This window comes from Taeniopygia guttata, chromosome 13 (assembly GCF_048771995.1).
Source record: "Taeniopygia guttata chromosome 13, bTaeGut7.mat, whole genome shotgun sequence".
Lineage (NCBI taxonomy): Eukaryota > Metazoa > Chordata > Aves > Passeriformes > Estrildidae > Taeniopygia > Taeniopygia guttata.
Genome location: NC_133038.1, coordinates 17,679,771 through 17,691,958, shown reverse-complemented (window position 1 = coordinate 17,691,958; position 12,188 = coordinate 17,679,771). Strand labels below are relative to the sequence as shown.

Below are 12,188 nucleotides of genomic sequence, written 5' to 3'. Positions count from 1 at the left end.
GAAAGCTGATTTGGGTTAATCATAAACCAGAACAATAGGTCAGTATGTGGCTTCCAAGCTGGATGGTTGGATGGATGGGGGGACTTGGTGCTCTGCATGTCAGGCAACTTAACAGCATTTTCCATTAAAAGCACAGCATGACCCTGACATGTGCCAAACATGTTCTTGGGGCACAAACAAGCAGGTGAACAATGAACCCGGAGACAATTTTGAGAAGTTTTGGGAAGTAGGAGAGAAAAAGCAGCATCCAGGAGGAACTGCCAGCATCAGGTAACCCAAAGCAGCCTGAAGGTCCTGAATGGGAAAATTCTCATTCAGAATTCCCTCCAAGCTTGCTTGAAATCTGACTCAACCTCAGAAAAATCATGATTTGGCCTTGACAGCATTGGATATATTGTTAAATGAATTCTGAGCTTCTGGCATGCACAAATTCTTCAAGCAGTGAGCACTCAAGGGAACAAAACTGCATGTTCTTTTGGAGCTGCTGCTATCAGGAATGCCTAAAGCATCGCACATGTTGGGCTTTGCATAAATTGCAGTCATGCTAACAGTGAAACTCACACTTTGCTGTGTCCTTCCTCCCTTCTCTTGCTAAGGTGCTGCTGGAGGGCTTTAGGAGCTGTGGAGTTAAGATGTTAGGGTCAGAAAGCCGTAGAATTGCAAGACATACCTTTGGGGAGCCAGATGCTTTGAGTTTCATTACTCATTATAGCACAATTTTTTGAGTTTCCCTTTTTTTTTTTTTTTTTTAGTGGTAATGAGATGTAGCATGTTTGTGCATTGTTGGGAAGAAACTTTGTGACTAAATGTATCTGTAAGTAAACAAAGTGTCTGGCAAGAAGTGCGTGAAATGGGCTGTGATTCTGTGTGCTCTTTAGGATCTGTCAGCTTAAGGAGTCTAAGAAAACAGTGCAAAGCCTACGAGACAGCCAGTAAATCTGACAAGCATCTCTTCCAAAGACAGGAAAGAATCTGGCTATTTTTGTGGCCATTATTCCTGTCCAAACCTCCTGTGATAGGGGGGACATGATTTTTTGTTTATTTGAGCGTTTTGTGTAGTACTTGTAGTTTAGCTTTTTAATTGGAACAGGAAATTATAAACCAAGGAATTATCTAAATGTTTTGAGGTCTGTTTATCATGTTACTCTTTCAAATTCTTCTCTCTTTATCTGGGAGAGATTTGACAGTACAGTGATTTCAGATCCTTGATAGTTTTAAAGCTGGATGTGTTAATCTAGGAGATATGAAACGTGATGTGGTATTATAGCCAGTTGTACAGCCAGGGGAATGAAAAACTAATGTGGCAGATGCTACAGAGCACTAAAAAGTCCTTTGGTCTAAAGTGTTCTTCAGGAGAAGTGGCTTTGATATGATGCTACTGAACTCTGGGAAGGTGCATGCCCATGGCAGAGAACCCTCATAACACATTTGCTAGTGTGTTCTCCTCCTCAGCCACTTCTATATGGAAACAAAACTCAAATTCAATTAAACTGCTCATTGTTTGTTGACTTGATCACTCAAGTGTGTGAGTATTCTGCACCTCCAATCTGGCCTCAGCATGAGCATCTCTTAGCAATTCAAGTGCACTATTTAGCTACTATGATACACAAAATCCTGTTGAGATTCTGCACCTGATGTTGGTGTTCACCAGCAGTTTAAGGCAGAGTCAACACCACGAGAGGCTGTGGACCAGTGTGGTGGGTGAAAGGCAGCCTGTCCTGCAAACTGTGAACTGCAGGAAAAGGGAGCTACTGATTGCTTGGACTGGGCTGTAGTGTGGGGATGCAGCAACCTCTGACTCCAGTAAAATAAAAGGCATTGGTGAGCTCAGTTCTTCCGAACATCCTGCATGGGACTACCAGCATCTAATAGTATGTTTGAAAAACCCAGCTTTTATTGGTGTTGCAATATTACATCTGCTTCTATCCTGATAAAACACTCATTCTGCCAAGTGTTTTCTCATCTGCAGTGATAATGGAGAAATACATGATCAGCTTGTGAGCAGCCCACAGTGCCTGCAGTCTGGTGAAACACTGAGATGAAATGGTGGAAATTACTCTTCTGCCTCAGCTACCTGCAAGGGGGCTTGTTCAGCCAGCCTGGCCCACCCTGGTCTGGCTGCACTGGAGATGCTGGGGTGCACTTCTGGCTGTCCAGCTGTGTACCCCAGGGGCGCTGCTAACAGACAGAATTACTCTGCAGCTCCTGGGCTGCGTGTGGGTGCACACATGGATGTCAGAAGTGTTTATTTATCCCAGCATGTTGTGGGCAAGGGGAGGCATTCAGAAAAGGAAAGCCCTTTCCTTCCCTACAGTGTCCCTTATTCTCTTATGCATTACAGAAGAGGCATTGACAAAAAGCATCTGCATTGGCAGAATTACTGAGAAAATCTCTAATGCAACTGGTATCACAGGTATTTAAAAAAAAATAAAAAAGGTGTGAGATGTTGCTGAGGTTAGCAGCATGGTGCTCAGTTGTTTTGGAGCAGAGCAAACTCCTGAAAGAATTACCCTGAGGTGAAAGAAAATAAAACTTTAGGTTATGGTTTAATGCAGAAGTTGATTGCATGTTCAAAAAAAAAAAAAAAAAAAAAAAAAAAGGCAAGTGAGAGGGGAAGGGGAGAGGTTGGGAAAGAAAGAGCAGGGTGGGGGGAGAAGGGAATGTACTGTGCACTTAGCTGAGCAGGCTGAGCAGCAGGAAGGAAAGCTTGAAACAGGATTTCTCGGCTTCTGATGCCTGGCAGCTGTTTGCAGGCACACCAGTGGTGTCTGTGTAGTGCCTTGCAGGATGTGGACTAAAGGAGAGTCAGAGGGACTCCAGACTTTAGGGATCGTGGTGGTGGTGTGCTCAGCTCTGAAACTTTTGCACTACCTCGGGCTAATTGACTTGTCAGATGGTAAGAGAACTCCAGTTTTGCAGCTCCTGTTTGCTTGTGTTTAAAATGCATGTGAGTGTAGCCAGGGTAGGCAGCAGATGGCTGTGGGAGGAAAGTGGTGCCTGTCAGTGCACAGATTCTCAGTGTGGGCTTCATCTTTATTAAGAAACATACAGGCTGCAAAGAGGCAATTCTGATTTATTAGGACTTCTGTTTGCTTTTGATATACTACCATAGCCAGAGAGAATCTGAAGCTGTGATGGTTTTTGCCTTGTGTATTATTTTTTAAGTTTACCTAAGTTTATTTTTTTCTTACTGTTAATTCTTGCTCTCTATTGAAAATAAATTAGTACCAAACTTGAAAATAAATTAGTACCAAACTTGAAAAAGGAAAGGCTCTCTTGGGAAAATGGAACCAGAACTGATAATTAGGTGTATGATTTCATAGGGCTATAAGAGTTTTGTTGTGATATTTGCAGATTAAAGACATGATGGATTGAATGTGAACAAAACAAAACTTTTCTGTAATTGCCATTCCAGACACTTCAGCAAAATAACCTAAGAATAAATATTTCTGTTTTTACCAGCTGGAAGATTTGGTCTGTCTTCGACTTGTAGTGAATCAATGTAATGAACTCGAATGTAGTGAATTTTTTTTGTATTAAAGGTTCTCCTGGATGTAAAGCATATGGGTTTTAACAACTAAGTGTGCTTTAGGATTCATCTTTTCATAAAGGGATCTAGGTATCACTGAATTTTTAAAGAAAATACCTTCCTGATTATGCAAGTGAGGTGTTTTTTAAAGCAAAGGGACCCCCAAGTACCTGACTATATTCTTGCTTCCATCATCTATGTCAAGTTCATCTACCAAAGGAAATAATAAGGATAAAATGATAGCATAAACACCTATGTTTTTTAATCAGATTTCTTCAAGATACGCATTAGTACTGGCTGGCAAAAGATTCAAAAAAAGTAAAGAAAATTTGTATATTGAATCTGTTTTACTGGATCAAGCAAAGCAAATGGAATTTTAACCCTGATACAGTAAAATCAACACTGTCACATAATCCTAGAAATCCTCCTGCAGAATTAGGAAAAATTACTGAAAAGTGTTTAATTAATAATTATTTATATTAGGAGATGTAAATAAGCATGTATTTGTTATTACATGACTGATTTCCTTATTTCAAAATTAATATTGTGGGAGCTTTTAGTTTACTCTTAGAATGTCACTGGATTGCAATGACATAATTACAAATAAATTAAGCTCTCCAACGATGACAACTAATTTCAAATAATGGCAGCAGAAATGCTCACATTAAAAATAGGTGCCAAGTCAAATGTTGAGGTACTTGCATTGGTATTGCATTTGTTTTGCATTAACTGCAAGAATGTTTTTATACGTCCTTTGCAGACCTAATTACTAAAATTCCAGTGCCTGTTCCTGAAGCAATTACTTTTCCTAGAAGAGTCTCCCCAGAGTTTCCCCAGCAAAGTCAAGTATATGACAGGGGAGAAAGGTGTCTGTGTGAAAGTGAAAGGAGTTAAAGTGAGCAAATAGCCGAAGTTGTATTCATGGAACAGCTCTGCCTGTGCTTGTTCGTGGTCAGCAGTCAGTGACTGCTCCATCTGTGCAGGTGCAGGAGGGGGTGACATCTACCTCTGTAAGGGACCACAGTTACTGGTACACAGAGCTCTGATTGCATGGGCTGCCTGACAACATGTAGGAACACAGTATTATAAACCTGATCAGATTTGGATAGTTTTTATTGGAAATCTATGTTTCTGGCTGCAAAATAGTTCACTTGGAAACCAAGATATATTTATTTGGCACATATTAGATGAGCTTGTGTTTTTCCCTTTTGACTCTGTTCCTGTGCTAAGAATTATTTATATGTGAAATTAGAACACTAATATAATGTGAGTGGTTGTTAATATCATGCAATACAGATTTCAGTAAGTCAGAGATCTTTAAAGGTGACATTAAGTTGTTTTCTTTGATGTACTGGTGGAAGCAATGGAAAAGGCAAAGTGGATGCTTACATTGCAATGCAAGTATACTCACTACTGTATACTCACTAGAAATGATCACTATTTCATTATTAAAAATAAAAACCTTATTAAACACCTAGAAATTCCAGCTGTGTTCTCATAGCTGTGCATAATAATACTAAAATAAGATACTGCAATTGGCTATCTATATTTCTTCTAAAACTGTTCTCTTCTGAAGATGAAGCAGGCTTACTTAAACCATGTTTCTTTGTTCTGTTTAAATAAAAAATATTAATAATGAAAAACCTGAAATACAGAGAAAAAAACTGGCTGGCAAAGCCTGTTCCTGTGAGTACTTCTGGGCAAGTCCTTGCTGTCTTTGCAGCCTCTTGAGCCAGTCATTTTTGTTCACCTCCTGACTCAGGATCATGTGCAGATCTCCAGCTGTACCTGTGTGCTTTGCTCTGTTGTCAAACTTGTAGCCCTTTGCATCTGTCTTTATTGAAGTCCATTGTAGGAATCTTCAGGAATCCTTTTCTCAATCCTTCCCAGCTGTCAAGTCAGTTTCCATCTAACTCACAGCCCTTTCATAGACTGTTCTTTTCACCAGTTTCCAGGAGTGAATGATATGTGAGACAGGGCCAAAAAGGATTAGTGGGATGGAGATGTAATGCATTCTCTGTTTCTCTCCTCTGCGCAAGGATGCACTCTGACAAATGTTCTCCAGCAGTTCTGGCCATTCAGTGACCATGTATCATTGGCTGTTTCAGTACTTCCCAAGAACAGAAGTGAAAGGTGAAAAAAATTACATAGTCCTGTACCCCTCCATCTCTTTTAGCTGTTTCTCCCTTACAGGAGAAAATAGAACAGCCTGTCTTTGATCTCCCAGTTCCCTAAAGGTAAGGAAAATACAGTGATCACCAGTCCTGGGAAGCTAGGAACAAAAACAGGATGAGGTATCATCAGACACATTCCACATTCCACACAGCCTCATGTTTATGACTGTCTTACAGAGGTCCTGATTGAGGAACTGTTCCCTTCTTGCTCTTGGTGCAGTGTCAGCTCCCCACAGGCAGCGCATGGCAGGGCAGGAACAGCTGCCTCAGACCCCTTGCTTTGGGTTGATTACAGTGAGATACTAATGCTCTGTAAGGAATTTGAAAGTAAGGGGACTGAATTTTTGGCAACGCCCTCTCCCTCACTTCCCCAGGTAGTGTTCTTTAATTGCTGGTATGGGAGTGATCATGACTAGAAGTATAGAAGTGCCCTCCTTGAAATTCTGGAGCAGATGGCCAGGAGAAGAAAGGGATGTGTTTTTAGTGGAATGGGCAGAGTGCTGAGGGGAAGATAAAAAGTGCGCTAGTGTGTGAAGTAGAACTGCTTATTGTGCTTTATGCATCAGTGTTTGAAGGACTTGGGTTCTAAGCTACCTTAGATGTTTGTTAATGGCTTGAAAAGTGCAAACCTTTGTAATAGTGATGCAACAGCTAGATAACGATTAGGTATTTTATTAAGCACAACTTAAAATGGGCCTTCTTAAAAGAACATGGTGGACGTGCAAAAAGAATATACCAATATACCACAGCAAAATTTCTAACATATCCTACACCATATTCCATGACAGTTGTGCTTCCGTTAATTTTCCATGTATATAAAAATGCAACAGTACATGAGTTTTGTACCTGCATATGTTTCTTCCCTTGCATCTTGTCTCTATTCCTTCAGACTACATCCCTATATGAATCACTTCATCTGCTGGGAAGAAGGTTGTTAGAAGCACTTAATATTCTGTAGACTATTTTAAAATAAAATGAACTGAACTGATGTATAAAGGTTGATGGAAATCCTCAGTTTTATTTTTTACAAGAATTTCTGTTTGGCCTCAGTTTTTTCCAAGATAAAATACACTGATGATAAGCTGATCTAGCATATTTCTGAAGAGGAGGAGCTTATGCTTTACCCATTTTCTAGAGCTGCAAGAGAGACTGTGGACTGTAACTGCTGCCTAAAATCCACCTTGCACACTTGCAGGCTCCAGGTAGCCATGCATGTCAGAAGTGCAGCTCCCTAAGTCAGGATATGGTGCTGAGTGCTGCCCTCATCCATGGAGATCCACATCCTATCCAGCTGCAGCAGGGGTAGAGGCATCAGGCAGCCAGAGGGGAGAAGGGTGCAAGCTTTGGTACCTGCACGGCCTGCAAGGCAGGAGTTGGTTTTAAGGAAAAGCTAATATGGTTCAAGAAAAATGCATGCACAACATTTTCTAAAGTGAATGGCAGCATCACTGAAGCTGAGTTTGTCCTTGTAGAGCTTGTAGCTGTCAAAGTTATTCTTCATATATAACCCTAGAAGTATTGGCTGTGGAGGGTAGAGATTCCCCGATGCTCTTGAACCAGCTGTCAGGCTGCTTGATAGATGTTAAAGTGTCTGTGATCGATTGTAACAGACCAAGCTCTCTATATCTGATGAGTCTGTTCTCCCACTGTTTATTCTCTCTTCCCTTGCAAGACTGTCCTCTGATGTACTTTGGAAAGGAGGAGCTGTTGGATGCTGAGGGATTCAGGCAGAATTGTACATCAGTCCCATGCAGGTTACTTTGTTTAGCAGAGACAGTGTTTCCAAAACAAGGTAACAAAAAACTGAGCCAACCTCCTGAAGACTGAAACAGAATTCTGAAGTATAATCTGAAGGGATTTAATTTTTACAGGAAGATTATTTATTTTTCTTCCCAATAGTGGGAAATACAGCCAATATCTAATAGAAAATATTGGATATTTTCTAATATATATTAGTGAGACAGTAAGGATAATAACTTAATAAAGTAATTGGCATCCCTGCCTGCTCTGCTCAGCCAGGCGAGAGCAATGTCGCCGTGTGCTGTCCCTGTGTGCTATCCCTGTGTGCAATCTGGAGTACACAATTCCTGAACGTCCCCCCAAGTTCCATCTTTTGTCTTTTCTGTCCTGCTATTGCATTACAAGTGCGTTTCTAGGTGTTTCTGGAATTATTTTCCTGAGTGAAGCTGTGCAGGCTGGCCTCAACATGTAACCACAAGGTTGGGTATATTTAAAGAGCTGACCCCTCTTGTGTGTGGTGGCCATCATAAGTCTCTGAAATAGACTGATAATAATCTGATACTCAGGAAGAAATTATTATCAGACATAATTGCTGTTTGTCAAGAGATAAAATGTTGGCAAGTTAGAAAAGAAAATACTCCTTCCATGTATACTCTTAAATGTAGCCATGAGAGGAAAACTTGTCTTTTCATATGACAATTCAGCAGAAAGAACAGAAAATATTTTGTGGTTTACCAAAAAATCTTTATTTTTCTTCTCACTTCTCCCCCATTTTTTTACTATTTCTAAAGTGATACTATGAGGCTCTTTAAATGAGTTTTATTACAGTTAATTCTCCCTCTCCTCAGGCAAGCTGCAGCTTTATGTACCAGATTTTTATTATACCCAGAAGCTTTCTGACTGCTAATAAATAATGGTGGTAAATTTTATATGAAATAAATGTGGTTTCTTATTGCAGCAGAAAGGAAGATAAGTGTGGAGTTTTTTCCCGCTTGACATACATGTTTAAATTATAGAAGTTAAATAGTATGAAAATAGCATTACTTTAAAGAAACATGGCCAGGTTAAAAAATCGTTTTTTGGCTTGTGCCATTAAAGATAACTTAGACCATCATTACACAAAAGGTGTTTGAAATCTTGCAGACAGATATGTTTAGTAATTTTTCATTTGGCCTGTGAGGAGCAGTCAGCTATGGTTTCTGTTCCCATTGCTGCAGTGAGCTCCTGTGAGCAGTGCCAGCCTCAATGTCCTGGGAGCACGTGAACAGCCCCACAGAGGCAGTTGTTCATGGTTTGGGCAGGAGATTCTCCTCTGCCTGCAGGAGAAGGGAGGGAAGGAAAGGGGGCACTGAGGTGGAAGGAATGAGAAGTGTGTGACCTGAAGCTGACTCTGTGAATTCTGGAAAAGCCCATCAGTGTTTTGAAGACATGCCCTTCCACCAACCTCAGGGCAGTGTCGGAGGTGGCTTCATTCTGGCAAGATGTTAAAAGTTGCTCATCTTTTACACTGATTTGCCAAAGTATAATGGACACACTTATTAGTAAGTCTTAAAATGAGAGCTCTGCTCCAGCTTCCCCCATTGATGCTGAACCCATTCTCACTGACATGAAGCATCACTCATCTAGATACAGACCTGCCTGTGCTTTTGTGGTTGTCTCATTTTCAGAAACATTCAAGAACCACAAGAAAGCTATTTGAAAGTGTCACATTTTGAAATCTGGAATAATTTCACTTGTCTTGATAAATTTATGGTTGTAGGGGGAGAGATTTCTTTTGATTGAAGAGGATCCTCAAAATTTCAGGATAAGGCTGCTTTTCTTGAAGGAATAGAGTTAGACATGCTTATAATTGGAACGGGATAGCTATATAAATAGTTGACGTAAATGGAATAGAACTAACATTACTTTAAGCCCTCTTCTGCAATTCTTAAACCCACACATGGGAACCTTGAATTGAGGATGCATATCCAAATGTATCTTAATTAAGTCCTAATTAATCTTAATGTATGTTAATTAAGTCCTAAGTTAATTCTTCCTCTCTTAAAAGGACGTTTCACACAGTTGAAAGAGTAAAACATTTAATTTGTCCACTTCATGTGCACCATCATTCCTGACAGCAGTGCTGTGGCAGTCCCTGGCTCCCTGCAGCAGCCTTGTGCCTGTGGGTGGCTGTGGCAGTGCCAGTGGTGGGGTCTGTCACTGCATCTGGTACGGGGGGCTGCTGCGGCTGAGTGCGCCTGAGAGTGCTGGGATTTGTTATAGATGAGTAATGCAATGGTTGGCTCTTGCAATTAAGGGATGAATATTATGTGTATGCTAAGAAGTTTTATTGCTGGATAGTTATGTTATTGTGATTTGTTGTTTGGATGTCCTCTGTTCTCTCCATAGTCCCCTTTCCCCCTGTATGGTTGCCAAGGGATGGCCTTGGTAGTCAGAACATGTGAAGGGAGGGTGTGTACCTGTGCCCCTTGCATGAGGCATTTTTGAGGAAGGCAGGTTTGTTACTAGGAGGTATGCCATGGCAACACCTGACCTCCAATGAAGTTGCAAGGAAGCAGTTTCCACCAATGGACAGCAGAGAAGAGTTGATTGGCAGACTCTGGGAGGGGTTAGGGTTACCTGACACAACACCAAAGGTATAAAATGCAGAGCAGGCATTTTGTGGGTGAGCACATGGCGGTTTAATTCCACACTCCCAGTGCTGTAATTTTTCCTTATTCAGTCCTTTTTGTTGTATTTTGTTAGTCTAATAAACCTTTGAAATTTTAAAAGTGAACATAATTTCTCACAGGTTTCTACATAAAAAGTCCTGTAGTGAAGGTGAAGCTGCCAGACCTGTCCCTAGGGCTGGAGGGGCAGCAGTGCCCTGTGCCCACACCTCAGGGCTGCTCCTGCTGCCCCAGGGCTGGAGTGAGAGCTCCCAGGTGCCAGGGCAGGACTGGCAGCTCACAGAGACTGCCTTTATGTGTCTTTGCATGTACAGTGCTCTAGCTCTCCATTGTCCTCTATTATTCTGGGATTAGGCCAAAACTTAAGTAAATTTCATGTAGATGAATAAAAGGAGCATTGACATTGCAAGATGAAAACTGAAGCATTATGAAAAGGAAATTTTTCGTCTTTATTCTTCACATGCACCATTTAAAATATTTCAAGCTAAGTATTTCTTCCTCCCTAAAATAAATAGGACTGTGCACCTGCAGGCTGGTATAGGCTTCCATAGGTTGATCCTAGACCAGCAGTTCCTACCACAGGTTGTGGGTCTTAGTTGCCTTAACTCTTTGGTGGTCCCCACCCAGATGTCAGAGTCCAAAGCAAAAGGGAAAGAGCCAAAGGGCTCCTCTGTGCAAGGTTCAGCTCTGAGATGAGCTTACCCATGATAGCACTGTCCTTTGTGTCTCTTGCTCTTTGGCAGATTTCCTTTGTGTTGACAATTTAAGATTTCCTCAATTTTAAAATTTCCCAGTCAATGCACTAAAGAGTGTGGTAGGTTTCAGTGCTGGTTGATCACCAATGCACTCACTTCCTGCTAAGAAAGGATTAGGAGAAAGGCAAAGCAGGCTTAAAACTTCAAGAGGGTATAAAGAAAATTTTATTAATAGTGACTAAAAGAAAAAAAGTAGTGAGAATCAAAACAAACCCTTCAGAACACTTCTCCTCCCCCTACAACATTTTCTTTCTCACTAACAATGTAAAGAAACCAAACCTAAGATTTCCAGCCAGTTTACCACCTCTAAACTAGTCTTTCTTCAATTCACTGAGGGAGAGAAGTACCTCCTGTTAAGGTTATGGAGACTTCTCCACAAGAGAAAAGAACAGTTCTCTCGTGGCTCTCAATTTCATCATGAATAGCAGCCATCTGGGGAACCCTTCTGTTATAGATAAGAATTGACCCAGCCAAATTAAAAAAATGAAAAATAAAAATTTTATTTTGAATCGAATTCTCTCTGAGCCAACCACAAGGAAAAGGACAGTGCCGAGCCCGGGATTGGCACTGGGTGCATGACAGGAAGGACGCCTCTCAGCAGAGGTGCCCCCTAGACACACACACCGCCCTCTTGGACCAAGCAGTTCTTATAGGAACTTTTCCACCTGAGGTCAGGATTTCGGCAATCCGCTTTTTCTCAAAGTCCCACATATTCATAAAGTTTCTTTTCTCTGTGTTGAGGCTGAAGAATCCGAGTCCAGGTGTGGATTTTTCCTTGATGGAGTTACGGGAACGATTTTCCTTGATGGAGTTATGGGAACCATGGCTTTCAGATGTATCAGCCCGGAGGACTCCAGGGATCCCAATATAGCATTGTTAGCGAGATGATCAACGTCTAGAGCCACATGTATTAAATTGTAAATGAGGTTTTGTCTGAAAAACCAGTTTTTAGTGTAACAGATATGTGGGGAGGGTAGCTCTAGGTGTCCTTGCAACAACAAAATATTACCCATATCAGGTTATACTTCCCTGAACCAAATACAATAATATTACATTGGCACGAATTTTATTTAACGTGTATATCACTGCCATCGTGAAATCCTTCCCATTTCCACAAGCCTTCCCACAGCTTGTCGATGGGCCATGTTAACTTATGGGGTAAAGGCAAAAGTTCTCATTATCTGTCTCTAACATCATCTTCATTCCTGGGAACAGAGATCTTCTCCTGGAAGCACAGGACTACTTTCTTCCTCTGCTCAAAATTCTCATGGGATCACAGCCATTTCAACATCTGCTTCCTTTAACATGGAGACATTTGCTC

The 12,188-nt window shown here is 41.1% G+C and overlaps 1 protein-coding gene across 8 annotated transcripts in view; it reads left to right on the top strand.

Annotated features, from left to right (window-relative positions):
• Positions 1 to 12,188, top strand: part of KCNIP1 (potassium voltage-gated channel interacting protein 1) — a 338,371-nt gene that overhangs the window by 284,766 nt on the left and 41,417 nt on the right. The window contains exon 1 of one of the 8 annotated variants that reach the window (XM_072935321.1): positions 2,736 to 2,896. The exons of the other annotated variants lie outside the window; for them this stretch is intronic. Within the exon in view, the coding sequence (XP_072791422.1) occupies positions 2,788 to 2,896 (109 nt within the window). The 5' untranslated portion in view covers positions 2,736 to 2,787. Of the gene's footprint in view, positions 1 to 2,735; positions 2,897 to 12,188 lie in introns of those variants that run through there. 8 annotated transcript variants of the gene reach the window in all.